Here is a 27940-nt window from a genome sequence, read left to right as displayed (position 1 = left end):
CGCTAAATCATTCAATGACTTTGGCGAAGCCAGGAACAGCATTAAGTCGGTGAAGGGTGCCATGCACTCGGGGGAGGGCGTGTCCAAGCACATGCATCAAGAGGCACTGATAACAGCGTTCATTTCACGACGCCTCTGATCCTCGTTCTTGCCTCGTTGCAACAGAACCACAATGTGAAGGAAGATGTTCAATCACAGAAACTGGTTTATTTCTTTACGCTGAGAAGTTCATAATCGGTTTATTTTAATGCTAATGAATACGGCAAATACAGTTTATTTACCACTGTATCTTATTTGTGACACGTCCTTTCTTCTGCTTCTCGGTGCCCTGTTTTGGGGATTATTTGCTGTCAGCTTTTATTCTTTGATTTCTTTAATGAATTTTTTTTAATGAACTTTCAACTGAGACCAGCATCAAGCCTACAGTCATTAAATTCAAATCAGCCTAATATCTGTGTGTGTGTGTGTGTGTGTACCCAAAACACTCAGACACTTACTGTCCACTTTAATAGGAATAAATACACCTGCTCATGTATGCAGTTATCTCAATAGCATCAGCAGAATGAATGAAATCATGCAGATGCAGGTCAAGAGCTTGGAGTAATGACACATCAATCATCAGAATGAGGAAACAATGTGATCTCTGTGACTTTAACTCTGGCAAGGTTGTTGGTGCCATATGGGCTGGTGTGGGTATTTTAGAGAGTGCTGATGAGCTGAGATTTTCACACGTTTCTGATAAGAGAAGAATAGTCAGATTGGTTCGAGCTGCCAGGAGGGATATAGTAAGTCAAATAATCGCTCTTTACTACCGTGCTGAGCAGAAAAGCATCTCATCATGCACAGAACATCAGGTTAACTCTCTCTAACAGCAGGTTAACTCTCCTATCAGCCATGTACAGGAATCTGAGGATATCATGGACAAAGATTCTTCCAAATTAGACAGTTAAACATTTCCCAGTTTTTCACCAGTCCAGATTGGTTGAGTCTGTGCCTACGATTGCTTTAGATACGATAGCTTTACCACGGCTGACTTGAGAACTCCGTGTGGGCCGTCCGGTCAGCTTCAGCTTCATCCAGTCATCAGTGAGCTGTTTTATTCTGCAGAGCCTCTGCTCATAGGATGTCTTTGTTTCTTGCACCATTCTGTGTAAACTCTAGAGGCTGTTGTGTGTGAAAATGGCAGGAGAGCAGTAGTTTCTGACATATTCAAACTGGCTCATTAGGCACAAACAACAATGTCATGGTTAAATTAACCGATATCCCACTTTCCTTATTCTCAAAGCTGATGTGAACAGTAATTGAAGCTCTTGACCCAGATATCTGCATGATTTTATGATACATGTGTTTATGTGTATTACATGTAGGTGTCTGTTTTTCTGTGAAAAAATATTCTTTCCAAAAAAAACAAAACATTGTTATTACTCTCACATTTAAGGCAGATGTCTGCAAAATATCTACTTATCTGTGAATCACTAACATCCGACCAATTAGGACAAGGAGTTTGTATTTGGCAGCTAACTGGAACCAAGAACCAATCTAGTCTTTTTTATAGAAAGTATCCTGGGCTAGAATCCTCATCCAGATTTGTAGGTTAATTCAAAGCAATACACACTGCATTCTGGTGCGAATGTGAACCTCATCCACGACTTCGGCATCCAGAAATTGTACCAGCTCCGATTATCTTCTTTTGCAATGAAGATTTTGGACCTCCACTGAAATGAGGGCGACTGTGAGGATCCTGAGGCATCTAGAGCTCTACCAGCTCCAGTTAGACTCTGCTATACTAAAGAGGAGAAGCCAACTCCATGTGGTCTTTAAGGACAACAACCTCCTCATCAATACAACATTTGTCAGACTGTATACTTATAATCACACCCTCCAGTGTCACCCATATGAGGATGAGGTTCCTCTTTGAGTCTGGTTCCTCTCAAAGTTTCTTCCTTTACCATCCAAGGGAGTTTTTAATCCCCAAAGTCACCTGAATCACCTCAGACTTGCTCATTGGGGATACAAACACATTTAAATATACAGTAATCCCTCGCCACTTCGCAGTTCATGTGTCGCGGCCTTAGTGCATTGCTGATTTTCAAAAATATTAATCGAAAAATAAAAATAAAAACGGTTTCCCAGGATGCCAGACAAAGAGAGAAACTCTCTCAGAGGCTTTGTACATACCCACATGCACTCAGACAAGGCACATGATTGATTGCGCATCATCGCATCCTCTCCCAGCTTCTTCCCATGTTGTATCTCGCCACTCTCGTTCACGCTGTCAACTGTGTCTCGCATATTGTGTTCGAAATTAACTTTTCCTTAAGCCCTTACAATGCCTCCTAAGCGCCGTGCCCCTGCGAAAGATTCCTCTAGTGAGCCCAAGAGGAAGATGATGACCATCAGTGAAAAGGTCAAACTTAGGGCCAATCCTACTTCTCGGATTTTCACCTATCGCGAGGGGTTCCGGTCCCCATTAACCGCGATAAACGAGGGATCACTGTATCTAATATTAATCTTGAATTTTGTATTATATTAATCTTTATTATTATTCTTTATAATAACCTTTTGTTCTATGTTTATATTCTGTAAAGCTGCTTTGAGACAATGTCAACAGTAAAAAGCGCCATACAAATAAACTTGAATTGAATTGACTGCTGTCTATCTAGACACAGCTTTATTCCCGCTGCCAGACTTTATTAAATTCACATAACATATTTTTACTACATTTAATTTCACAGTCTGAGCACTCAGAAATCTTAGGGTCGTCTAATGAGAGCACTCAGACACTTTTATGTCATCATCATGCGTCTCAATCACGATCGTATTATTAACCAATTTATGATGACGGATTGATCTGCTGGAGGGACAAAATATGACAGGGTCTATGACTGAGATATGAATTTCACAATTGCTAATTCTCTGAGTTTCTTCTTGTATCAAATGAAATGAAACTGAGGAAATTTTCTCTTGGGGTTTAAAAGACTTGCTTTAACTATTATAATACTATATATAATGCTGATCTTCAATCATACGTGGTCTGGACTTTATCTGAGAAATGACGGAGAATCTCTGATCTTTAGCCAATTAGCACTGCCTAGTTTTCTATGAAAGCAGTGATGCGTTGATTTTATGTTTCTTTTAACTTGTGCCATATACAAGGAAAGTACTGTAAGACAGAAAGCACACAGATTAATCGCTCTTTAAGTACTTAAGTAAAGTTGGCCTCATATTCACAGATTCAAGATTCCTGAGTCAATAGCTCCTGAACTAAAGGGTGTTACTACACAAATAACACCTCTTTTTTATCATAGTAATGTAGAGAGGCAGATACAACCAAATTTTCCTCAAAATCAGCTTTCCACTGCGGTGGACAAAATACATAAGTCTCTATGTGCAGACGACTGAGAAACAGATTCCAAGGGACCGTCTGCAAAGTGCAAAACCTGAAAAGCGAATGCTATAAAAACAGTCAATAACTTTACTGTAATACACTGTACTGTCACCAAACTCACATCACACATCACTGATGTCCTCATAGTTATACTACAACACGCATTTTGGGGAAATGTCTTTTTGTTTCTATTTTATAATTTTTTATAATATAAAAAAAATCAATAACTTGACTATTATGGAAATTACATTCAATAACTTTACAGTAAAGTTATTAATTTTTTTATATTATAAAAAATCATAAAAAATAAACAAAAAGACATTTCCCCAAAATGCGTGTTGTAGTATATACTACAACACGTATAACTATGAGGACATCGGTGATGTGTGATGTGAGTTTGGTGACAGTAACACTGTATTACAGTAAAGTTATTGACTGTTTTTATAGCATTCGCTTTTCGGGTTTTGCACTTTGCAGACGGTCCCTTGGAGTCGGTCTCTTAGGTTTTCGCACATAGAGAGTTATGTATTTTGTCCACCGCGGAGGAAAGCTGATATTGAGGAAAATTGGGTTGTAGCTGCCTCTCTACATTACAACGATAAAAAAGAGGTGTTATTTGTGTAATAAGAGCGTTTAGCTCAGGACTTATTGACTCGGGAAACTCGAATCTGTGAATATGCGGACAACTTTACTTAAGTCTTTAAGCTCGGTAACCGGGCACTTTTTGAATCAGCAGAACGGACCAAAAAAAATTCAAAGTTTGCTGTTCATGTTCACGGTCAACTGCTGAATTAGTGAGACTGTAATTACTCTGTAACACGCTTGGTGTTAAAAGTGCAGCGCGACACCATTCAGTGTGTAACTATGCAGTGTTACTAATGTCTGGCATCAGTGTAATGACAGGAAAGAAAGTTCATGCTGCACTGTGCATGGATGGGAATTTAAATATGTGGTATTAAACAATCAAAGGGGGGAAAAAAAACCCAAGACCAACTGTGCTGACTTCAGCAGCTTAAATCTTGACAGCTGCATGAACATCCTGCACACCTACACACAATGTGATCGTGCTGCAAATATTTCCAATGAATAATCGTTAATTAGCATTAAATATCAGCATTGTGAACAAGGAAACACAGACTCACTATCAGATCATTTTAATGATTAGCAATACACGCATAGCCGTATTTTTTATTTTAGGACCCTTTGATGTCACTTCAGGTTGAGGGCTGGTGAAGCTGTATTGTTTTTATAGCTGTTGCTCGCCTGACCCTCTGGACCTGCCTGATCATCCTGATGCTCTTCTTCTGAATGTGTGACTCACCTTCTGCTGTCGAGGGCTGCTCCCACAGGGACACCTTAAAGACTTGCCTTTCCCTAAAACTGCTTGAGTTACTAGATAATATCAACTGATAATCTAGATCTGTCAATAAGAACTGCTGCTTAAATCACAAAGACTGTCCTGTGATCACCCTAGTGCTCTTACTCACAGCAAACATCCTTTCAGCACACCCTTTAGTGGTAAAGTGTCTTACGCTCACGCACTCCGCCTTGCGCTCACGCACTCCGCCTTACGCTCACGCACTCCGCCTTACCCTCACGCACTCCGCCTTACCCTCACGCACTCCGCCTTACGCTCACGCACTCCGCCTTACGCTCACGCACTCCGCCTTGCGCTCACGCACTCCGCCTTGCGCTCACGCACTCCGCCTTGCACTCACGCACTCCGCCTTGCGCTCACGCACTCCGCCTTGCGCTCACGCACTCCGCCTTGCGCTCACGCACTCCGCCTTGCGCTCACGCACTCAGCCTTGCGCTCACGCACTCAGCCTTACGCCACACACACACACACACACACACACACACACACACACACACACACACACACACACACACACACACACACACACACACACACACACATTAACACACTCTCAGGAACTGATTTATTTTAGTCAGAATGATGGATTCAAAACACTGGGCATGAGACAGAAAATCTACAAATCCACACAGTACACATAAAACACTCACTTATAGGGTATGTACATGCTTCATTATAACAGATCATGCGTGATGCATAAACTAAATGAGTCTAAGCGATGAATTAAGCTTGATGAAATATGAGAATACTTACTGAATCATTTGCCTGTGTTTTCTAAATGCCTGTAAATGCTTAATCAGGCTGACTAACGGTAGCTACTGTATCACAATATTTCATGATTCACAGTTGGTGAAGTCTGAGGACTGATTAATGTACAATTAATTCCACGTCTCTAGTGACTGTTATATGAACAACAAAACCCAGTAAAAGATATATTTATACGAGAGGGCTGCTGGACCGGAGGAGAACGTTCCAGCAAGTGATTTACCATGAAAGGTTTGAGGCAGGCAGCGTGGACCGAGGCACCGCCATGCATACACAGCACATTCTCGCAGGCTCTCCACAGTGCCTGGCTTCACCCCTCACCCTCTCCTCACAGCCTGCAGGCATTAAAGCGCTCCCCATTTCTATGCAGAGACGTTTCAATTCAAATCCAATTGGACAAGCCCCTGGGTACACCGCCACGGGAGTCTACAAAGGAGCTTAACAAATGACTACATTGTACCTTTACAGAGCGAGCCACAGACACAGGTCTCATGCAGCTCTCGGCTCTTTTAGGCGTCTGGATGCAGAAGGATGCCATCAGTGTCAGCATTCAACAATACACACACACACACGTACACACACACACACCACTCCTGCCACGCTCCAATTGCTCTGGTTTAGAAGATGCACAGCTCTGTGTTGTCAGGTTACATCAAGATGCTAAATCATTTAGAGGCCATTTCCTAAGGCTCCTGGACTTAAAACATCCTTCTCCTCTTCTACATCCTCTCTCTCCATCTCTCTTTCTCTCTGACGCACAGACGTTCTCTGCTTACTGACATACTCTGTGCTAATGTGGCATTTATACAGACGAATGTCCTACAAGGATGTTGACAGGGATGACAGAGTGTGGCTCAGAGACCTGTCCATTCATGCATTTGTGAAGAGGCGACGTCTTTGTCTAGAGCTCTGCCGAAGCTTCGGAAAACAAACATATCCAAAACCGACTGAAACTGGACTAAAACATCACTCTGTCCCAAGCCGGTAAAACTGGTGTATGTGTGAAACCACGTAACCCAGTAGAGAAGTGAATGTTCCAGTATACTCATCCAGGTCCATGGTTTGGGTCACAAGAGCTGTGTAGACTAAAAACGCTGGCTAACACAATGCACCCAGATACAGCAGTGAAAGATCCTGGCACTGATCTCATTTCTACCGGAGTGCTGCTGAATCCTTGGGTCTGATTACATTTCTGTAACTCCAGCTCGGATAGTGTTACTGTCTGGAATTCAAATGACAGGTTTATATTCATGCGCTCTTTGATGGGAAAGACAATCAGTACAACCGCACCACCGTGAGTGCCTTATTGCTTTAATACAGCAGCAAATTATTGAGTAACTGAGCGTTTTGGACAAAATTTCTGCTCGAATGTTCGGTGTCTTACATCGAGTTGTGTATTCCAGTTAGTGAAAGTGAAAGTGACATACAGCTAAGTACGGTGACCCATACTCAGAATCTGTTCTCTGCATTTAACCCATGCAAAGTGCACACACACACCATGAACACACACACACCATGAACAAACACCCGGAGCAGTGGGCAGCCGTTTATGCTTTGGGCCCGGGGAGCAGTTGGGGGGTTTGGTGCCTTGCTCAAGGGCACCTCAGTCGTGGTATTGCCGGCCCGAGACTCGAACCCACAACCTTAGGGTTAGTAACAATTAGGCCACGACTTCCCCCAAAGTTACAAGCTGTTATACTGCAGATGATGACAAGAACTGGTTTTCCTGCTGTTATACAAGTACCGTAAATATAACACAGATCTATTTATTTGGAACATAACAGTCATATAAGAGGAATAAACACGCCTGTTGAGATGATTTTACAAAGAACGTGCACAGACTGCGGCACGACCGGTGACGAGGTTTAGAAACGCAGGCTACATTTCCAGCATGAAGGTGGGTCATGTTCCATTTAAAAGGAATCATTTTGCAACAGCAATGCTTCAATTATTCTCTGCGAAAGACCAGCGCTGGAATGCTAATGAGTCAGAGTTCAACATCAGATGAATTCATATAGTAAGCATTTAGGGTAGTTAAGCTGAAAAGACTACGGGAGTATAATCTATTAAATCAGGCAGATCTTGCTGGAGCTTTTACCAAGTATCCCAGTGAGCGTGGGAATCAGTAGCCGTGGATTTGCAGCTGCTCTCTCTCATGTTGATTGTGGTCTTTTTTTTTTCCCTCTCCGCCAAACGGTGCATGAAGCCAGAGCTCTTTTCCCACCATATATTTTTGAACCAAGGTGTTAAAAAATTAAACACGGCTACACTTAGTGTACGAAGTACAAGCCATAAGAGAGCTAAAGCAATGGGAATAAAGCTCAGCATCCTATATCTCTGAGCCAGGGACACTTACTGACCCACCTAATTTATGTTTAATGTGAGACAGCGGCAAAAAATGGAATCAGTATTTGATTCAAGGCAGGACTGGGAATAATTCAGCAGCATGGTGCAGACTTAAATTATAATGTGAGACTAGAACACGTATTTACCAAGGAACCAAGCAGTTAAGCATGATGAACGACGACGTATATATTTCAGTTAGAAACCTTAAGATTAGAAGTAAAAATTAAGGTGCTGAAGGTATTATTTTGTTTAAGGTTCTACCCCAATGTGGACACTATAGGCCTGAATACAGGGAACACACACGGTATGTACTCGGTTCATCCATCATATCCAGGTGCTACCACATTAAAACCCAACACATTCCACCAGACAGAGCCAGGGCCATGACGCTATACAGCAAAACACCACTGAAGATGGATTTGATGTGCTCAGGAATCCATATTTGAGGATTATACAGTACATGGCTTTCATTTTCACACCCCGCAAGACCATTTATCTGCCACTTTAAGAAGAACAATGTCTCAATTTCCACAATCAGAAACAGGGAGGTGGGATGTGTGTGTGCTCACAAAACTGGTGATTTGTTCGTGCAGTGATATGGAAGGATGAGTGCTGGATTGGCTTGTCATGAAGCCGGCTGAGGTTTATATACACTTTTATACTCCATGGCCAGAGAAGTGGCAGTCAGCTACCATGCCTGGGTTTTGTTCCTTGGAGGATGATCTAACGTACAGGGTTTCAGCTGAAAATCACTAATCCGTTATGCGCTGATTCAAAATGACATCTTTAAGCTCATACTTCAATTCAGAAGGATGAGAAAGAAATCATGGGTGCGGAATAAAAAAAAAATAAAGAGAGCACAGCAAAAGCACAAATTTCTGTCTTTAGAAAACCTTGCTGTACAAAATCAACATCAAACTCAACAAAAACAATTAATAACAACAATTAGTGAATTAATGATCACTAAATACTTTTTATTTTCTTCTTCTTTCAGCTGCTCCCCGTTCGGGGTCACCACAGTGGATCATACGATCTTTATATTAGATTCGAACCCTCCTGTATTATTTAGCTTAGAACCAAGAGTTAACTCTTCAGTGGCTGGGTTTTCTCCCTGCCTGGGAGTCGTGCCAATGAGATCCTGCCACTGGCCAACCAATAGGCCATTGTGCCTAAATTCTAAACTACTGATAAGAAGCATGAATTTCTATCTTATTAAAATATTGCTGATCGTCTTTCTGCGTTTGGCAAGGAAGCAACTATAAGCAATTTTCCTTTAGTGCACTATAATGTCTTTATAATGATACAATTGTCCTTACTTAACCATAGATTAACAACAACAACTGAATTAATGATTGTTGTTTCTAAACGTGCTATATAAATAAACTTGATGCGGCTTGACAACCGAGTAAAAAGGATAAAACCGTTTTCCTAGTGCTGAGATTTCATGGAGCAATTTTTAAAGCCCTTCGCTGCTGACGCTGTAAATTGCATTTCACTGACAGCTCTTGTCTCTTAGGCCCCAAATGATCCCCAAAGTAAACAGACTTCGGAAACAAGTACGCTGCAACACACCGTGCATATCTCAGTTTTTCTACGGTATCTCTGATGAACGCATCCGTGATTATTTCAGGTCTAAAAACGCTTTTAAATGTTAGAAACGATCAATTATGCCTTTAATGTGAAACGATGTGGAATTCAATTCAAGATACCTGGGATGCTTTGTCTTCTGATAGCCAGCGCTCCATCTGGAGGTCTGGAGGGGTTGGAGTGTTTGGTGTAAGGCCCCTCATCTACAACACAAGCAGAAAAACAAACACAAGAGTAAACAAGAGCAACGCACGCAGCAACAGTAAAGTGAAATGTACACTGCTTTTACTGATGATTCAAACATGACCCAGGCTCGCTCTTTCTTACACACACAAACACCCACACAATCTTTAAGGCGAGATGACATCGCAGGATAATGGACACTGTCAGGTTGTAATATTCAGCATTAGAACAGCTGGCAATCATGCACACACAGGATATAATTATGGTAATTAGCGAGAGTTTTAGAGGAGGCTTCCTGTGTGATGGATGTACAGAATGTTACAGGGTGTGTGTATGACATGGCTGTCTAACATGGACGTGCAGTACAGAGTGCAGCTCTCAGTGCAGTGCAGCAGGGGGGCCATCAGACTGACACACACCAAACACTGCTGGGATTTCCACCATTAGAAAACAGCAGGCTCTAGTTTATTACATATACACAGAGGGAAGAGGAGGAAAAGGAAATGCCAAAATGTTTGTTCGGTAAGGCTCTGTAAAGCGTCTACATTACTAGATTTATTCTGAGGTATTCAGATCGGTGATATGGGGGGGGGGGAGAGGGAGAGGGGGGGGGGAGAGTGGGGGAGAGAGTGAGGGGGGGAGAGAGGGAGAGAGAGTGAGGGGAGAGAGAGTGGGGAGAGAGAGGGAGGAGAGACTTCCCTTCTCCCGGAAGAGAGATATCGAGAGCGCTAGAGGTAGTATTATCTCTCTCTCTCTCTCCTTCTCTCTCTTTCTCTCTTTTCTTTCTATTTTTTCTTCTTTTCTTTTCTTTCTTCTCTCCTTTCTTTCTTTCTCTTTTTTTTCTCCTTCTTTTTTTTCTCTCTCTTTCTTTCTCCCTCTCTCTCTTTCTTTTCTCTCTTCTCTCTTTTTCTCTTCTTCTCTCTTTCTCTCTTTTTCTTTTCTCTCTCTCTCTTTCTCTTTCTCTTTCTCTCTCTCTTTTTCTTTATATCTATCTCTCTCTCTCTCTTTATCTCTCTCTCTGTCTCTCTCTCTCTTTTTCTCTCTCTCTTTTTCTCTCTCTCTGTCTCTCTCTCTCTCCTCCTCTCTCCTCTCTCTTCTTTCTCTCTTCTCTCTTTTTTCTTTCTTCTCTCTCTCTCTCTCTCTTTCTCTCTTCTCTCTCTCTTTCAGAGAGAGAGAGTGAGTTCCCTTCCAATGCTATTGAAAAGATTTTTTTGCTGTACAGAGAACATTTGTGTTTGAGATGAAAAGAAACAAATGGATGGATCAGAATGTAAGCTTTCATTTCTTCACAATTACAAACAGAGTGTTTTTAACCAACTCAGAACATGACACCTTGTGTTTGAACCCACCTTTTACCTAGTGATCAAAAATATCATATGACTTTATATTAGACTGAATAATTAATCATGTTGAATGTCAGGCACTGGGTTGCACCTGAGAAGACTGCAGTTGTTGTTAAAAGGTATAAAGCGGTAAAGTGAAGCTGTAAAAAGCGAGCCATTCTGATCTGAGAAAAGAGGGAAAATCAGTCAGAGGTACTGGGGATGTCATGAAAAAGAAACGATAACAAAACTGGTGCACTAACAACCAGACATCCAACTGTGTGGGGTCAAAGTATGGAGAAAGAAAGTGAAAGCATCTGCTCATGATCCAAAACATACAAGCTCATCTTTGAAACATGGTGGCGGTAGTGTTATGGGTTGTGCTTGCAGGGCTGCTTCAGGAACAGGCTCACAGGATCTATACTGACGATAATAGCATAGTAACTCATGATAATAGCAGCAGAGAGAACGTTAGCAGAGAAATGCATCTAACTAATCGGGAAAAACTTCATCATACAGCAAGAAAATGATCCAAAACACACTGCCTTCACAACAAAGCACTCCATCAGGAGAAAAAAAAGGTTTTAGACTGGCCATGTCATCAGACTTTAACCCAGTGGAGCAGACTTTCACCTCCTGTAGAGGAGACCGAAGGAAGAAGCCCTCCAAAACAAACAACTACTAACCGAAGCTGTGGTAAAAGCCTGGAAAAACATCACAAAAGAAAACTGTAGGAGTTTGGTGATGTCTGTGGGTCACCTGCTTGATGTAGCTATTGCAAGCACAGGAAAGGCTACGAAATATTAAGTGTCGTTAACGTCCTATCTGTTGCGATACTTTTGTTTATGCTTATGAGGTGTAAAGCTCTAAGTTCTTTAACACGTCTAGGTTAAATATCAGGAAAGGGAAAGCTGAAATTCCGATTCTGACGTCTCACAATATATTTTTTTTGTTCCAAGACTTTTGGAGGAGACGGTATATTTTAAATATGTGAGCATCTGAAAATGTAAAAAAAGACAATGTACACAGCTTAAGATATTCATGAGGAGCAGAGAGGGTATTTAACAGTATTCCATGCGCGCGCACACACACACACACACACACACACACACACACACACACACACACAGATCCCTCCTCGTTGATAAATTTTAAGAACGCATTAGAATTTAAACACATTCTGCTGCTAATCACTGTACTGTTGACATTCAGCTCTCATCAGCAGACATTGTATTAGTGCCTGGTGGGTAAAGTACTCCAACTCCTTTATGTGTAGTATTTACGTTCTGCATTATTTAAACTTGTATTTTGCAGTTGAGGGTTCGGTGCCTTGCTCATAGGCACCTCAGTCATGGAATTGCCGGCCTGAGACCCGAACCCACAACCTTAGGGTTAGGAGTCAAACTCTCTTACCATTAGGCCACGACTTCCCCACACTCGAAGAAACAGAAACACACTCGATTAAAGTGTAGACTAAAGACTAAAAGCAAGAATACAAATGACATCTCATACTGTAGATGGAGGTGATGTCGACGCTCTTGAGTGTTTTGGTAAGATATAAATCAGTGCCTTCTCGAGTTGATGGTGTCTTGGAGACCGCTCCTGACGTTGCTGCCCACTGTGGCATAACTTTAAGTCCTAATCGATGGTCAAACTAAAAGGCAAAGAAAATGTGTCTGGTGAAAAAAGCCAATTCACTTACATACAGTACAAATTTACTTTGTACTGAATTAATTTAGGTGAACTTTAACCCAGCAAATTTGTAAACCACAGAAGAGTGCGCCAAATTGAAATCAAGCGTTTATGTTGTCTAGATAGCGAATTACACTTTGGTTACTTTAAAGCCAAGGCTTATATAGTATGTTGATCTCCCAAGATGTTGGTGAAAATAGCATCAGAGGTGTTTACGCTGTATAAGAATTAATGACTAGAACTCTGATAGCTCACTATAACACTGTTTACATTCCACAAAATACACTCTGAGTACATTACACAATTTCCTGTCATGTAAGCCATGACCTCGGCAGCTCGGCAGATCAAGATTAATATTATACAATGATTCAAGATTAATACTAGCCTTATATTTAAATGCCCATGAGCAAGCCTGAGGTGAGTGACATGACTGTGTCAAGGAAAAAGTCCCTTAGATGGAAGAGGAAGAAACCCGACTCAAAAGGGACTTCATTTGGGTGACACTGGATTTGTTATAAACGCTGGAGAGTGTCATGAATAATGTCCTTCCTGTAGTCTGTAGCGACTCGCTCTGTGAGGCGGGACACAGAGACAAGGCACGGAGTCAGGAGATGGTTGGAAAACTTGGGTGCTCTTTTATTTTCAAAAGAAAAGAATGCAAATGTGAGCCTTCAGCTGTAGTGCAGCTGGATTCTTGTACTTCAGTGCAGGAGTCCTGGAGTGCTGGGATGCTGGAACTGCGTGTCAACCCAGGCTCAGCAGTAGCTGGCGTGCTAGATAGGTGTATTCACGAAGAGTGAAGAATTAGAAGCCACTCTTGATTGGCTCCTCCGCTTTTGTCCGCTCCGCCTCGCAGCCACACCCAGATGCTATCCTTGGTGCTGAAGTGAAGCTGTTTCCTTTGTGTTGCGGGATTGACAGGGCGAAGGGCGATCTAATGCAGCGTGTTTGGAAGTTCGAAAATTGTGTATTTATTAGCAAGTTGTTAAAAGTAAACCCTATCATCAGGAGATTGCATGCTGATGATGCAATACATGTTCAACAGTGTAAAAAGCAAAGCAGGCCCTTCTCATTGGCACCACAGTGGCACTAGCCAGTTTGGGGCATCTGTAAGATGATGTATGTGGAAGAGGGCTGACATCACTTCTCACTGAGTGAGTATTAGCTGTCATGTGATTGGGGACAGCTTTATTTCAAAATACAATGAGTTGCTAGTTGGACAAGCTGCAGAGCTGTTTACAATGTTCTTCATAATGCTTAGAAATGTTTTTAAATTGGAAGATTACAAAAAAGCCTTCGCTCTCCTTTTCTGAGCTCCTATACCTTGCTGCGTATACTCCAGTGGCTTTCTGGCGTGGCCCACATAAGATTTAATAAACTGATGCGTGCTTTCAGAGCCAAAAACAAACTGTCATTTATCACACCCTGATCTGCTTCATGTTCCCTTCCAGCACTGCTTGACTCAAGCCATCATCAAGATACGATAAAGGCATGCATCAATAGTCGTCTCTGTTCTCATGCTCAACGGGTGGAAATGAGCTTCATCTGGCTGTCTGAGGAGCTGAGTCATTGTCTGCCTTCAAACACAGACTAAAGATCTCCCAGGTTTAAGCTAGTCCACATGTCCCTGTCGCCAACTCAGATAATAATTCTGCTAATCCTGAGATCCTCCTGAAGTAGAAATTACAACACTTCTTACTGTAAATGACTCATCTGTCTCCTGCAATTACTGTATGTCTAAAAAGAGCTATTTAATCCTAACATTTATTACCAGCAGTTAAATATATTTTATATAAACCAGCACTTCTGGGTTAACAAAGGTGACTAACTAACTAAATAACTTCTATAGTATCCGACAGACAAATACAGTAACTCGTGATGCACAACACCAGGCAGAGAAGGATTAGCACCGTTATTTCTCTTGTTACTACCACACTGGGCTTGCTCACTGCTCTGTAAAGCTGCTTTGAGACAATCAGTGTTGTATAAAGTGCTATAAAAATTATATTCCTTTTTTTATATAATGTGCTAACCCACTGCTTGGAACTGAGTGAAGCTGGGAAGTTTCCCCATGTGCTACTGCACTATAAAGCTGATCAGGCCATCAGCACAGGATGTCATGTAAATATTAAAGCCACTTAGGACCAATGAAGAAAAGTTCTGCAACACAGGACACAGGCTACACTTCGCTTAGCTGGAATCGAGTCTCTGAAGAGACTTGCAGAGACGCATATTCATGAAAAATGCATTCGGATGTCAGTCCTGTGTGGATCTCAATGAGTGAGCAGTACAACATCACTGGATGGACTCCAGGACCTCTTCTCTTTGTGGTGTACGAATCTAACTTCAACAGCACACAACAATGGGACCAAAAACAAAAGAAAACAGCTAGGCTGTCTGCATAGTGACGCTATATGGCTCATGTTGCTCATGTTGACAAACTAGGTTTAAGAAGGTTAGGATACTGAGGCAGAATAGCATCAAGCCTGAAGCCTGGAAAAGGCTTCTTGTTTTAACAGCATCTTTGTGCATGGGTTGTAGGTGGTTGTGTAGGAGGATTGCAACAGGGGCTATGGCTGATAGCTCTTTCAGAAACAGTTCATCTGCCTCTCCTTCACAGCATACAAATAAACACAGCAGCACGTTCACACTTACAAAAACACTTGGATCAAGACAGTATTGAATAAATAAATAAATAAATAAATAAATAAATAAATAAATGCTGTGGTGGATTCCTGTAGAGAGCATAGCATTTTACTCCCAATAACCAGAGATCTGAGATGTGCTACCTAGTTAATGAAATTTCTGACATGATTATAGACGTCGATTGGCCTTCGTACGTTTTCGAAGAGAAAAGGCTAGAACTGTGTAACAGGAAATATAAACGAATAACAACCATTGAGGAAAAGAAAATATGCTTATGTTGCTAACACCTATCATGTACACTCCAATACATCTATGCATTCTTTCGCTTAAAGTTACTACAATAACCTGAAACACAATCTGTATTCCAACACGTGAGTATTATTCAGCATTTTTCATAGTCCGGCTTCTTAACTGGTCCTAAAGTCAAAAGCATTAAAGAAAATGGGTCACAATTTATTGGAATACAGTGATATATATATGTAATGACAGATTGCTGGGTTTGGATGTCCTGAGCAACACTCATGCATGTAGATGTCAACAATAAGAACAATCACTCGGTCTGTGAATAAAGAGAACAACAAAACAAAGGAATTTCAAATACTGTGCGTCTGAAAGTGACAACCAAAACCATCCTCAGCTCTCTTCTCTCTCTCTCTCTTTCTCTTTCTCACTCTCATACACACAACCACCCACGTAGGCTGCTAACAAAATCAACGCTGGTCGAGTCCACTAGGAAAATTCCCAGTCAATCATTACCATGCTTGATGAATAGTCTCAGTTTTAAAGGTCCAGAAGTACAGAGTCTCAGCAAACTGACTAAGTCACACTTGCTGGCAACCAAACTCATCTGTTACAGACCGAGACAGAAACGTAATGGGATCTTACTGAAATGCCTGAGACACACGTGTGGAGACAGATCAGTCTCACACTTGAAATATGCAGACACATATCCATAGGGAACAGTCACATAGGACACTTAACCTCACCAAATCATTACTGCACAGGGTCACTGACACTGTCAGGAAAATGGTACAAAAAAAAGTACCTTAAACAATGATCTTTAAGACGGGTACGTTCCTCTGGGTAAAGGTACTAAAAAGATACCGTTAAGGACACCAACCATGTGATAAGCGTTTGCAGATGCTCCTCCTATTTAAGAAAATCACTGACTAAATGATATTAGTTAATAGGTCTGTGTGTTTGTGAAGGAAACTAGAAGAGAAAACAGCTTACAAATGTATGTTTGGTATGTTTTCTTCCTGTTAAGTTTGCCTCCAGCGTCCACCTTTTGTACGTTTAGTAAATATCTTTTACCTAGAAAAACTAAATATAGTCAACTTTTAAAGCTTTACTTGCTTAATATACTTTAAATCAATTTAAAGGGTACACTATATCCACATTTCCATGTGAAAGATACATATTATACAAAGACACAAACCGTGTACCCTCGAGGGTAGCAACCCGGCAACAACAACAATTTAGTGCGACTTTTTTTTCTCAGAGAGAAGCAACACAACACCGTGAGGTTACTACAGTTTTTTTTTTTTGAGAGTGATGACACCATTAAAATAATTCCACTTATGCAACGAAACACAAATATAAAAATGTCAAAGTATCTGCTTCACCGCTCGCATTGATCATTTTTTAATACATTCGATCCGAGTTTGCTAACTGAAGCTCCTCCACTTAGGGAACAAGCCAAGCCTTTCTAATCAAAGCTGCTGTAATTTCATCTGCCTCTGCATTCAGTTGCTCTCTCAGAACAAAACAGACGAGCAGGATGGAGCCTAAGTGCCATATGGCCTACACTATTTTCAGCATTCACTCTGCTACTCTGCCCTCACATCAATGTCTCTACCTCAGGGCACTACTCACCCACATCCCAGTGAAAGTCATTGCTCACTCCACACAGGAACGCCATGGCATGCAGAAAGATGAGCTTGCAGTCACCAGGGTAATGGTGCAGCATGTGACGACGCTCTTACCAGGGCTGTGCTTTTCCTTCAACTGCAGGGCAGACTCCAGTCTCCGGGCACAAATACATGCTGAGCGCTGGGGGCATACGAATGAGTGCACCGTTGAATCGGTGGTCTAAGTTTCTTCTTTTTGCTCAGTTCATCTTAGGAAAGAATGCAGGACAGGACCAACGAGATAACGACATTCGCGGCAAAAAGAAGAACGATGGCATAAACCAACGGTGAAGTGGGGAAAGGAGGAATGTGGGAACTTTGTGAGGTCAGTCACTGACTCATTACCTAAATGAGAAAGAGGAGGAGCAGGATCACGATGGTGTGACATTACTGAATAGAGAGGAAGGAAGGAAAATCTGTCGTTGATGGAATGAAAATGTACAAAATCCATAACAGGGTAGAAAGAGTGGGAAGAAAGAAATGAGTCTGAGACAGAGAGAGAGAGAGAGAGAGAGAGAGAGAGTGAGAGAGAGAGAGAGAGAGAGAGAGAGAGAGAGAGAAAGGAAACAGACAGAAGTTGAGCTGTCATCCTGCCAAGTCACAGTGAGCTCAGTCATGCATATAGGAGCACTCATTTGTGGAGGTGCGGGGTAAGGAAGAAAGAGCTCTAGTGCTTCTGGGCTCTCCCTGTCATCTGTGGCGAATAGTAATGAGTCTCGCAGGGCATGTGGTCCATACACCCGCTCTCAACATCCGTTAATTACGCCAGCTTCCCAAACCAAGCTCTTGAAAGGCCAACCAATCTACATGATGAGGGATGACACATGTCCGAACAGTGCACAAGTGGGCAGGTGGACACGACAGCCTTCATTTTACTCGGATGGGATCTTGTTACGTAAGCTGCAGAGAAGGCTAAGGAGAATCTTAATAGCACTTGTTCATTTTTAACACTTCAATGACATTTCTATGTACCGTGATTTAAAAGTGAATCAAAAAATGAGGCAGCGGGCGAGGAACTCGCCGCGTTCAAGCTCAACTGTGCAGACCTCAGGGAGAGGGAGGGGTGACTCGTCTTTATTTTTAGCAGTTAGCTGAGAGTTTGTGTTGCCTGAGTCTAATGACACAAGCTACCCTTGCTCTGATGGCAAGGAAAGAGACAGAAAGAGAATACCCGGTTTTCCCAAGTCCACTGCAGCAAAACATCTATCTGCGTCCAGCACTGAACACTAGGGATGGGGATTAAAAGCAATAAAATTTAACAAGAGACGCCACTTTGGGCCAACTTAAAGCGATTCACTAGTAATGAAAGGAATGTAAAAGAAAGGCCTGAAATGCTTCAAGCTGAATCTGATAATACACACTTTCCGAATGTGTATATTTATAAAATATTAATTTCCGCATATTTTCTCCACATATAAGCTGAGACATTCAACCAAACACTTAACTAAAATCTCCGTACTGGAGTTTATGTAGCGCAACAAGCCTGCAACATGCCATCAGCAGCAAACTAGAACAAATAATGACAGAACGTGAGAGTTTGGCTGAGTTGTAGGCCCTCAGCAGGGGGTTGGATCACTGTACAGTATATCTGGGACAGCGCATCAGTGAACACTTTGATCACAGCTCAGTGGAAGGCGTACAGACTGATGAGATGTGAAATACACACTGTGAGAGACGGGGGAAAAACGAGAAACTGTCAAATGAAAGATGCTTTACTTCATGTGAATATTGTTCAGACGTAATTAAACAACTGAAGTACTACGGACTAGAGGCGAATTAATGGAAAAACCTCAGTGTCATGTTAGTTTTATTTTCAATACCGCAATTCTCTTCTGTAACGTCTGTAATATTCCACCCTATTTTCTTTTCCGGTAGAATTTACATGACAGATGAATGAATTATAAAGCTGACTTTTATTTGCCATAGATAAAAAATGAAGTTTGCTTGTTTGAAAAGAAGCTGAAATGTATTGCCAGTGCACCAAATGTATCGCCGGGGAAAAGATACGGCTTTTTAGAGTAGCATCGACGACAGTGGGCTGTTTCTAGTACCTGAGGCTACACAGGAGATTGGCTTGGATGACACTGGCACAACATCTATGTAGAAGCTCCAGAAGCAGTGCGGCATGTTAAATAATGCTGTTTACTGGTTGTTACTCGTCGCCTAGCTGCACTAACCGAGAGCGTGTGTTTTGACAAACGTTTCAAGTCATAGAAGTTGTTAAAAGCAGCATTAGCTACAGGCAATCGGCCAGACAAATTCCCAAATAACTTCCCATATGAAGACCCTATAAACTGTGCGTTACTGTCTGAACACGGACAACAAAAACAAACTCTGTACATTTCATGCAGCAAGTAAACACATAAATAATAGAAAGCAAATGATAACTCTACACACACTGCCACCATTATGTGCAAGACATCAACAACACCAGGGTGCGCATGAGCAGAGCAGAGCATAAAGTCCACCAGCTTTCTGTATTAACCCTGTCTCTACATCATAGCTAAATCCTAGCCGTTTTAGTATAGGGCTTTTCCACCCGCCCATGTGCCTGGGGGTTACTGTAAAACCTTATTTATATGTGCAATGGAGTTTGTAAATGACAGCCAAGGACAAACAAAAAAAATATAAATCAAAATATTCTCTATCTACCTTGACAGAAAATTGGAACACCATATGAGCGCATGTTAGTGCATGTTAGGTAGGGTTAGTGCTCGGTTAATACCAGAAACACCAATACACCTGCATAATTTTGCCTACAATATATGGGCAAAATGAAATGGACAGCTGAACATCACACCCAACTGTTGGAAGCATAGTCCATCCCACGAGGTTGGACTGTTACAGCAGTACTACTGTATATCCCTTTGACTGGAACCAAGAACGTGGATGAAAAAGCTCTTAGAAATGAATGTATTGTAAAACCAACAGCATCTCAGTCCTCCTCATCTGACATCAGTGCCTGACTTCACTGACACTCTAAAGTGCTGAATAAGCAAAAAAAACCCACAGTCATGCTCCAACATCTAGTGAAAAGCCTTCCCAGAGGATTAACGCTTAATACAGCAGCAAAGGGGAATAAATGATGGAGTGAGACATCCAACACATACAAATGGATTTAATGGTCAGGTTTCCAAAAACTCTTGGCCACATAATGTATATCTATCATTCCTGAGTGTTGATGTTCACTGGCATTTTTACAGCCAGAAAATGGCATGAAAGACGATTATGGCATCGTTTTACATGATAACACACCCAGTTACTCTGATGTGAAGCTGCAAGGCTCCTGCACACAATCTAGTTTCTAGTTACATCTAGAAAGTTGATTTAGTGGATTTAGCACATGGGTAAATTCAAAGCTGTTCCCTGCTGCTATCTGGCTTTCCAAAGCAAATGCTTCTTGAGATGCGGTTCTCAAGTGTTGGCAAAAATGTACTGCAAATATCTAGTACTGAGTATACTGGCTTCCAATGAAAAGCAAATTGAAGTACATGAGATCCTTTAAAAATGTGCTAAGAGCTTGACCGCTCTTGATCCTCTGCAGCATGGATCTCTGCCAGCACTTATGAATCATAGCAGCATGAAGAGAAAAGGGTTCATACAGTCAAGAGAACAGCTCTAGAGTTTGCATTTCATATAAGCAGCATGAACAAGTATGCAGAAGCTGACTTGCTTAGTCGCTGCTCAGGAGCATGCGGTCGAGCGGAGTTAAGTGGGCAGCACCTGGTCACTCAGAGAATTTCTGTCCTAGAATTAGAAGCATCAGTTGCTTGAGTTTGTGGAGTTGGTGGTGGTGCGATAGCACCTGGAAGATCAGTAAACGGCTCAGCTGTACAATTTCCAACCCTGTGCTAACCCCATGTCCCGGCGTAGCCCTGACGCTGACCCGACAGATGCTGACTCAGAGCTTATTGAATTCGGTACAGTTTCGTTTCCAGAACAAAGTGATTCTGGACGAATGAGCTTACTTTCCACCAAGAACTGTCTGGGTTATGTTTATGTGTATAGATTTTTGTCCTTATGTCATATTCAGGCACTTATTCACCGTTTATTGGAATGTACACTCTACTGTCCGGTTTATTAACAACCACCTATACATTTATGCAGTTATTTCTTCACACAATCATGTGGATCAAGTCATGAAATCATTCAGATATAGCTGAAGAGCTTCAAATGATGCTTACATCAAACATCAGTATAAAGAAAAAGTGATTTCTGTGACTTGTGCTGAACCACCTGTAACTGTGGAATGGATGGTTGTTATTTCAGAAACTGCTGATTTTCCAACACAACAGTCTGTAATAGTTTTTTGTACGATTCTTGGTAAACTGTGCCGAGGCTGAAGCTCTTGACCTGTATCTGCATGATTTTATGCATTGTGCTGCTGTCGCACGATTCGCTGACGGGCGAATGAGCAGGCGTACTGTACAAGTGTTCAAGCCTTTTGGAAGGGTTTTGAAGCGTTAGAAACACTTAAAACCCAAAATGCAGCACAAAGACTACACTTTAATTCAATTGTGAAACGCAGTAAATACATGCCATAAAAGTCCTGGTACTTCCATTAACAATAGCTTTTCCTCCTGTAGTTGCTTTACTGATGTTTTAAATCAGGTGCCTCAAAAAAAAGTCACATTTTTTCCTGAGTCTTGAGTTTTTTTCTGTTTCGATTGCTGTTAAACTGCAAGTTGAACAATGCCTTATGGATCACTAGGCTTGTTCGACTCTATGCTAATCTGAAGGAGTAATTGTTCTTGGGAGCTAGAGGCAGGCTTGGCCTTCACCCCTACTGGCCACAAATAGCTGTTTGAGCTCATATTGAGATCAGGTGGTTGTACAGTTTGACCAGTGGACAACCAGATGAAAGCCCATGAAGACAGATGGAAAAGTGGTGGCCTCGTGGAGAACCCAGAGCTCTAACTTGCTGTGCAATTTTCCAGTCGTTTGAAGTCGAATAATTAACTATAGCATGCTGATAAATCCACATGGTCCTGAAGCAAAGATGAACAATGGAGGCTTATTTTTTTAGGCCACAAAGCATACTTCCCACAGAGAGATGGATTAAAAAAAAATAGGTTCATTATTCGGATGATGAAAACCTTTCATTTACACGGGTAAATTACATGGGCAGCTTGTGAAGTGGTCAGCTGTGCTGCTTCAAACACCATTTCTGTTTCTCCCCAACAGAATTATCCATGCTAAGTGAGGGGAGGGGGACTGGAACCAATTCAGTGGCTAATTCCTGACTCACTGCTTCCTTCCTTCATTTTTTTTTTTTCAATTGTGTCATATGCCTGTCAGTTAAACTGATCTACCAGAGACGGGGTGAGAAATGGATCCAGAAAGCCAAAGCCAGGAGTAACTGAGTGGAAGAAATGGCTAAAGCAATGCAATGAGATAAAAATGAAGCACAAATGACATGCCATCTTTGATATTCAAGGAAGCCCCATTTGGACGAATCTAATCAGTCTGACTCTTTGACCTTGATGTAATAAAGCTGGCGACACTGCGACCGTGCGGAATGTGTAAAAGAAGACAGAGAATTGGCAAAATATCAAAAATTGCATAAAACATGCTCGTAATTTTTCTGGAAGCTCTTTGAAGTTCTCAGGGAGATAAAATATGGGTGGCATAATGCCTGTACAAAAGTGCTGCCTGTCTGAGTTTGAGCTTAATGGCATATTATCATAGAGTGGCATGCTGTAGATTTAGCGTCACTTCCCAAAATGACTTCAGTATTTGCTGACTGGAGGAAATGAAGGAAAAAAAGAATATCAAAGAGAGGATGTAAAATGGAAGCTCGGCTTGGGTGGAGGCAGCTGCCACTTGTTCTCCCCTCCTCCTCTGAAAGAATCCAGAAGATAACCAGCGCAGAGGATTGAAAACGACAGGAAACATCCACCCCCCTCGTTCAGTAAAACCCAACAGGCGCTGCTGCATGAGACAGCCACACTAGGATGCTGCCATCCCCAAAGGGGCTGCAATGCATCAGAATAGTTCCTGGGAACCTAAAACCCATATAGCCGCTGGAAATGGAGGGATTAGTGGGTCAAAAAAACCCGCACACGCAAAAAAAATGTCGGTTTGCCAAAACTGCCTGAGGGCATGGGTGTTTTTTTTAGCTTGATAAACACAAAGCAGAGTGGGTGGTGTTGAGCTATTTGTTACATTCAAAAATAAATAAACAAATAAATAAAATGTTGTTGGGTTTTTTTTGGCTTGCTTTTCACGTTTGCAGTCATTCATATGTGTGTTTGTATGGATGCAAGCAGCCTGTAATCTGATGTTTCAAGTGCTGCCAATGTTTATATTCCAGCACTTGCCAAAAGAGAGCTTTATCCATCCGCTGACACTCGGCCTACGAAGTCAGAGTGAAAGACGGCTGTTTGGGTTTGCTCACAGCTTGGCCGAGTTCTGTTTCCATGACTCCCTGCTTTGGTTTCAACATAGACATGCGGCGTTAAATGATTCTGCCCTGCAGGTGGCCCGACCAATAAGATGCTTCCGAAGTAGATGATGCGTAGGTGACGTTCGTGTGACGCAAGCAAATCAAAAGATATTAATATTCGAAGCCTGTCGACGTGCGTCATGCTAAAGCCATTAGAGGCTCAAAAAAGTTTTGATTTAAAAAAAAAAAAACAGTTCACCAAAGAGCTAATCTAGCATGGAGAGGAATAAACACCACATATCTAGCATGTAATGAGCCTAAAAAAACACCTCTGTTCTGCACGATGACCATGTGTACGTATGTACATGTGTGTGCGTTTGAGATAAAGAGCCTGCACTAAGCTAGACTCTAACTAGGTCCTTCATTCAACTATGTATGATATATGTGCTGGATGTCTCTAATCCAGGCCAACAGCTAAAGCTCCCAAACAGTGGGTCTTACGTTGAAGCTCTGAGCAGGGCTAGGCTTTCTTAATCCACATGAGGTATAAGAAAGCAGCTATGCCTTCCACTGGGTCTTAGCTCAGAGGATGATATGGTGCAGAAGAGACCTGCTGAAACTAGACACGACAATGGTGGTGACTCGATTGGCACTGTGAGAGAAGTCATTCCAGACATGTACTGGAAAAGGCCATGGTTATCACCGTCTCCACACCATTATGCCGTAGAGAAAGTGAGCTTGAGAGTCCAATTTTGACATTTCAGACTGTAATCGAGGTGATATTGGAGTGGTGCTATGGGTCAAAGTGTGCTTATCTGTGATCCAGCCGCACAACCATAAAAAAATAACCTTTCAAAGGTCCCCTGGAATTTACACACTAAAGAGGAACAGTCTAGGGAAATAATAAATACTAGAGGTCTCAGAACTAATTTCACCGTTTGATTATTATTCAAATTTCATTATGCTTATGCAGTCAAGAGGGAAAATAAAATCCTAACTGATGCGTTATGAGAATACTTATTTCCTAACATTTCTGGCCAAATTCTCCAGTTTTATTTCATTTTAGTTAATTGCTGAAATATAAAAACAACTGTGTCCAAATGTTGTCACATGAAAACATGCAGCGATTGGAATCATACCTTTTCTGGGGTGGGACCTCGTACCTTTTTACTAGAGTCTAGGGTGTTCTTGTAGAGTGAAAATATCACTTTGTAGCTCGTTGGCATAATTAGTGTAAATATAATTAGCTATATATAGAGTCTTAAGAAAGTGATGAGTGTAAACTTCTGCAAAACAGTGTTTCACCATGTGCTTTTGTGGACAATCCCACAAGAATACCCAAAATATTGTATTTACCAAAATCAATTTAAGCCCAAGGCCCCCAGTGGTCCAGCAGCCCGGGTTCAGGCTCACAGGCAGGGAACTACCCCAACCACTGATGGATTAACTCTCAGCGATGGTACCAAGTCCAGATAAAATGAGAGGGTTGCGTCAGAAAGAACATCCGTTATAAAACCTGTGCCAACTTAAAAATGCAGACCAGACGATCCGCTATGGCGATCAATGATTGTACCTTAGTGCATACTCTCACTTGGGTGCTGCTGCTGTAGTCCTGACTATCCTATGCTCATCCTAGGACTCATTCACAGTAATGAATGACATTTACATTTACAGCATTTGGCAGACACTCTTATCCAGTGTGACTTGCATTATCTCATTTTTTTTATACAGCTGAGCAATTGAGGGTTAAGGGCCTTGCTCAGGGCCCAACAGTGGCAGCTTGGTGGACCTCCAGCTTGGTGGACCTCCACCAAGAATGACTACCCGACAACCTTTAAACACTGTTTGTCTTCATCGTATACAGCTACAGACAAGCCCAGATGATGATGGCTACCTCTTGAGTGTCTGGTTCCTCAGAAGGTATCAGGTTTCATCCTCATGCCTCCTTGTTAGGAGGCATGAGGATGAAACCTGATAACTTCTGAGGAACCATACACTCAATAGGTAGCCATCATCATCACGCTAAAACCAATCCAGAACAGCTGCTATTTACACCAATATACCTTACTCTGACAGTAAAACCTTTAGTAAAAGGTTTTGAGTAAACCCACATGAAGAACTCAACCTCAGGAGTGTTTTTCATACATAAATGACCTTACTGACCTACTTACCCAACTTATTAGCACCACTGCATGCATAGAATTTGCCAGCACAGAAATGCTGAGGTAAGACGTCTGTCAGAATGTCTGAGACTTCTGCATCTGTCTAGCTGAGAAGGTCCAGAGTTCTCTCAATGTTCTGTTGTGTAGGAGGATGCAAACGACTGTTATCCAAGAGAACTACTGCTTAAAGTTTCTGCACATTTGTATGCTAGGTTTCCACATATAATATCTAAAACAGCCAACCTACTGTACAATAACCAAGTACACATCCCTTAAGGGCAAAAAACTTGTCAAGGTTTTTAATTGGTAGCATAAACAGAAGAAAACATTTCCCCTCCTCCTCCTCAGCTGAATTACACTTATATTAAACATGTCATCTGCAGTGTGGGGGAGAAACTAGTTACTAGTTACAACACTTAGCTTAATTAAAGGTTTTAGTAGCATGACTTAGGGTGGAAAAATTTACAAGGAGTGTGTTTGTGAAGTTCTGACCTTCTGGGTATGTGACTAGAAATTGTTGTTACCAGAGATTAATTGTGTAAAATATTGGAGGGTGAGAATGAGCTGGACTCGAGGCTCAGAATCAGCTTGGGCGATTGTGGCCCTTCCTCTCTCATGTCTCACGAGGAGCATTGGGTCCTGTTGCGCAGCAGCACAAATAAATTGTGAACCATTTTACTCTTGCCTGTTACCCGTGTGCTATTTTCTCACACGACAGACGACGGTTGGATAATACAGCTTTTCCACAAGATTTCATAAAATAGTAGTGTAGTGCCACAAACCCCACTTCTCCATTTTATACATAATCGGTTCAACATTCATTTAAAATCGCAACAAATCACAATGTTCTAACAATGTACTGAATCCATCCTAACTCTTTTATTTATGTTTTTCTTCATATCCTGTAGCACTTTAGTTACTTGACATCCTGAGAAGTTTACATCACGAAATGCTGCAATTGCACTGCTGATGTGTTACACAATGGCTACACTATTAGTGTACTAATACACTAATAATTAAATAATAATGAAATAATAATTCAAACTTTAATGCATGAACAACACTTATTGTGATGCATCTGTTGCCTGCTCAGACTCCCCATCTCATCCTACATCTTCTGGCAGGGCTACACAAAGCTATGAGGCAGACGGGACATACAGGGAAGTAAACAAGGACCTGGCAAACCCAATGGTGTCCAATCATCAGTGGAGAGAAGATGAGAGAGTTAGACCAGACACCGACAGTAACCCTACAACCAAATCCCTGCCTGTTTCATTCAGCCTGCAATGCCACAGGCACTGATCTCAGAGGGTCAGCTCACACCCACAGGACTTGTCTGACCTTCTGCATGAATCAACAGCAGCACAAAATGGTGTTTTGTTCACTTGATGGATGTGACTGATGCTGCTGTTGATAAGCCTAGAGAGCTACAAAGCTTATGAGCTGAAAGGAACAAGCCATCTGGTGTTTGGTGATTTCCTAGTGTTTCTAGATTTGTTTCTTTGCATTTATGTCTCTATTTTCCCTATTTCTTTTGGGAGGACAGTTCAATCATTGACTCATTGTGATTATTAGGTACTGACACAGCCTTTGTTAAGCTATTAGTGAGTCTAAACATCATCAACCACGGAGGCGAAGAGGGCGAATTATCTGAAATAATGCCATAACTGTGGAAATTAAAGTCCCGAAGCAACAACCTGATGGCGCAGCTTTTAACATTTTATGCTCAATGCAACAGAACAGCGGAGGGAAAACTACATTAAAGCAGAAAAAACGTAGAATATGATTACTTGTTAAACTGTGCTTAGATAAATTTGCAAATGGGAAAGATTCAATTTTACGGCAACTTTAAAAAAAAGTGTGTGAAATCCGTTCACACGGTCAATTCTGGACATTTAGACATATGAAATCTGCAGTCTTCCTGAATTTAAAGACATGCACAATTTGCCTGTAACTCGGGTAACATTTTAAAACTCCAAAAGTGAAAAGATACAAAATCTCTCATGGAAAAAACATGACATCTAAATTGATTCAAATGATTATAGAGTTTGTAATGGGAAAGAAGTTCTCACTTTGATTTCAGCATCATCCACATCAGGCTCTGCCTAATAACCTGAGGATAAAGTTACTCACGAAATGCAAACAGGAACCTCATTTAAAACCTAAAGCAGTTCTT

The 27940-nt window shown here is 41.6% G+C and overlaps 1 protein-coding gene across 12 annotated transcripts in view; it reads right to left on the bottom strand.

Moving 5' to 3' along the window:
- grip1 (glutamate receptor interacting protein 1) overlaps window positions 1-27940 on the bottom strand; it is a 261039-nt gene that overhangs the window by 57342 nt on the left and 175757 nt on the right. For 10 of the 12 annotated variants that reach the window (XM_047803916.1, XM_047803910.1, XM_047803911.1 and 7 more), the window contains exon 2: window positions 9587-9667. In XM_047803916.1, coding sequence (XP_047659872.1) covers window positions 9587-9667 — 81 coding nt within the window. Of the gene's footprint in view, window positions 1-9586; window positions 9668-17182; window positions 17488-27940 lie in introns of those variants that run through there. The other 2 variants (XM_047803917.1, XM_047803913.1) reach the window with 2 other exon arrangements.

Source organism: Tachysurus fulvidraco, chromosome 19 (assembly GCF_022655615.1).
Source record: "Tachysurus fulvidraco isolate hzauxx_2018 chromosome 19, HZAU_PFXX_2.0, whole genome shotgun sequence".
Taxonomy (NCBI): Eukaryota; Metazoa; Chordata; class Actinopteri; order Siluriformes; family Bagridae; genus Tachysurus; species Tachysurus fulvidraco.
Note: the sequence above shows the minus strand (reverse complement) of the source record. Positions and strands in the feature narration are given on the sequence as shown.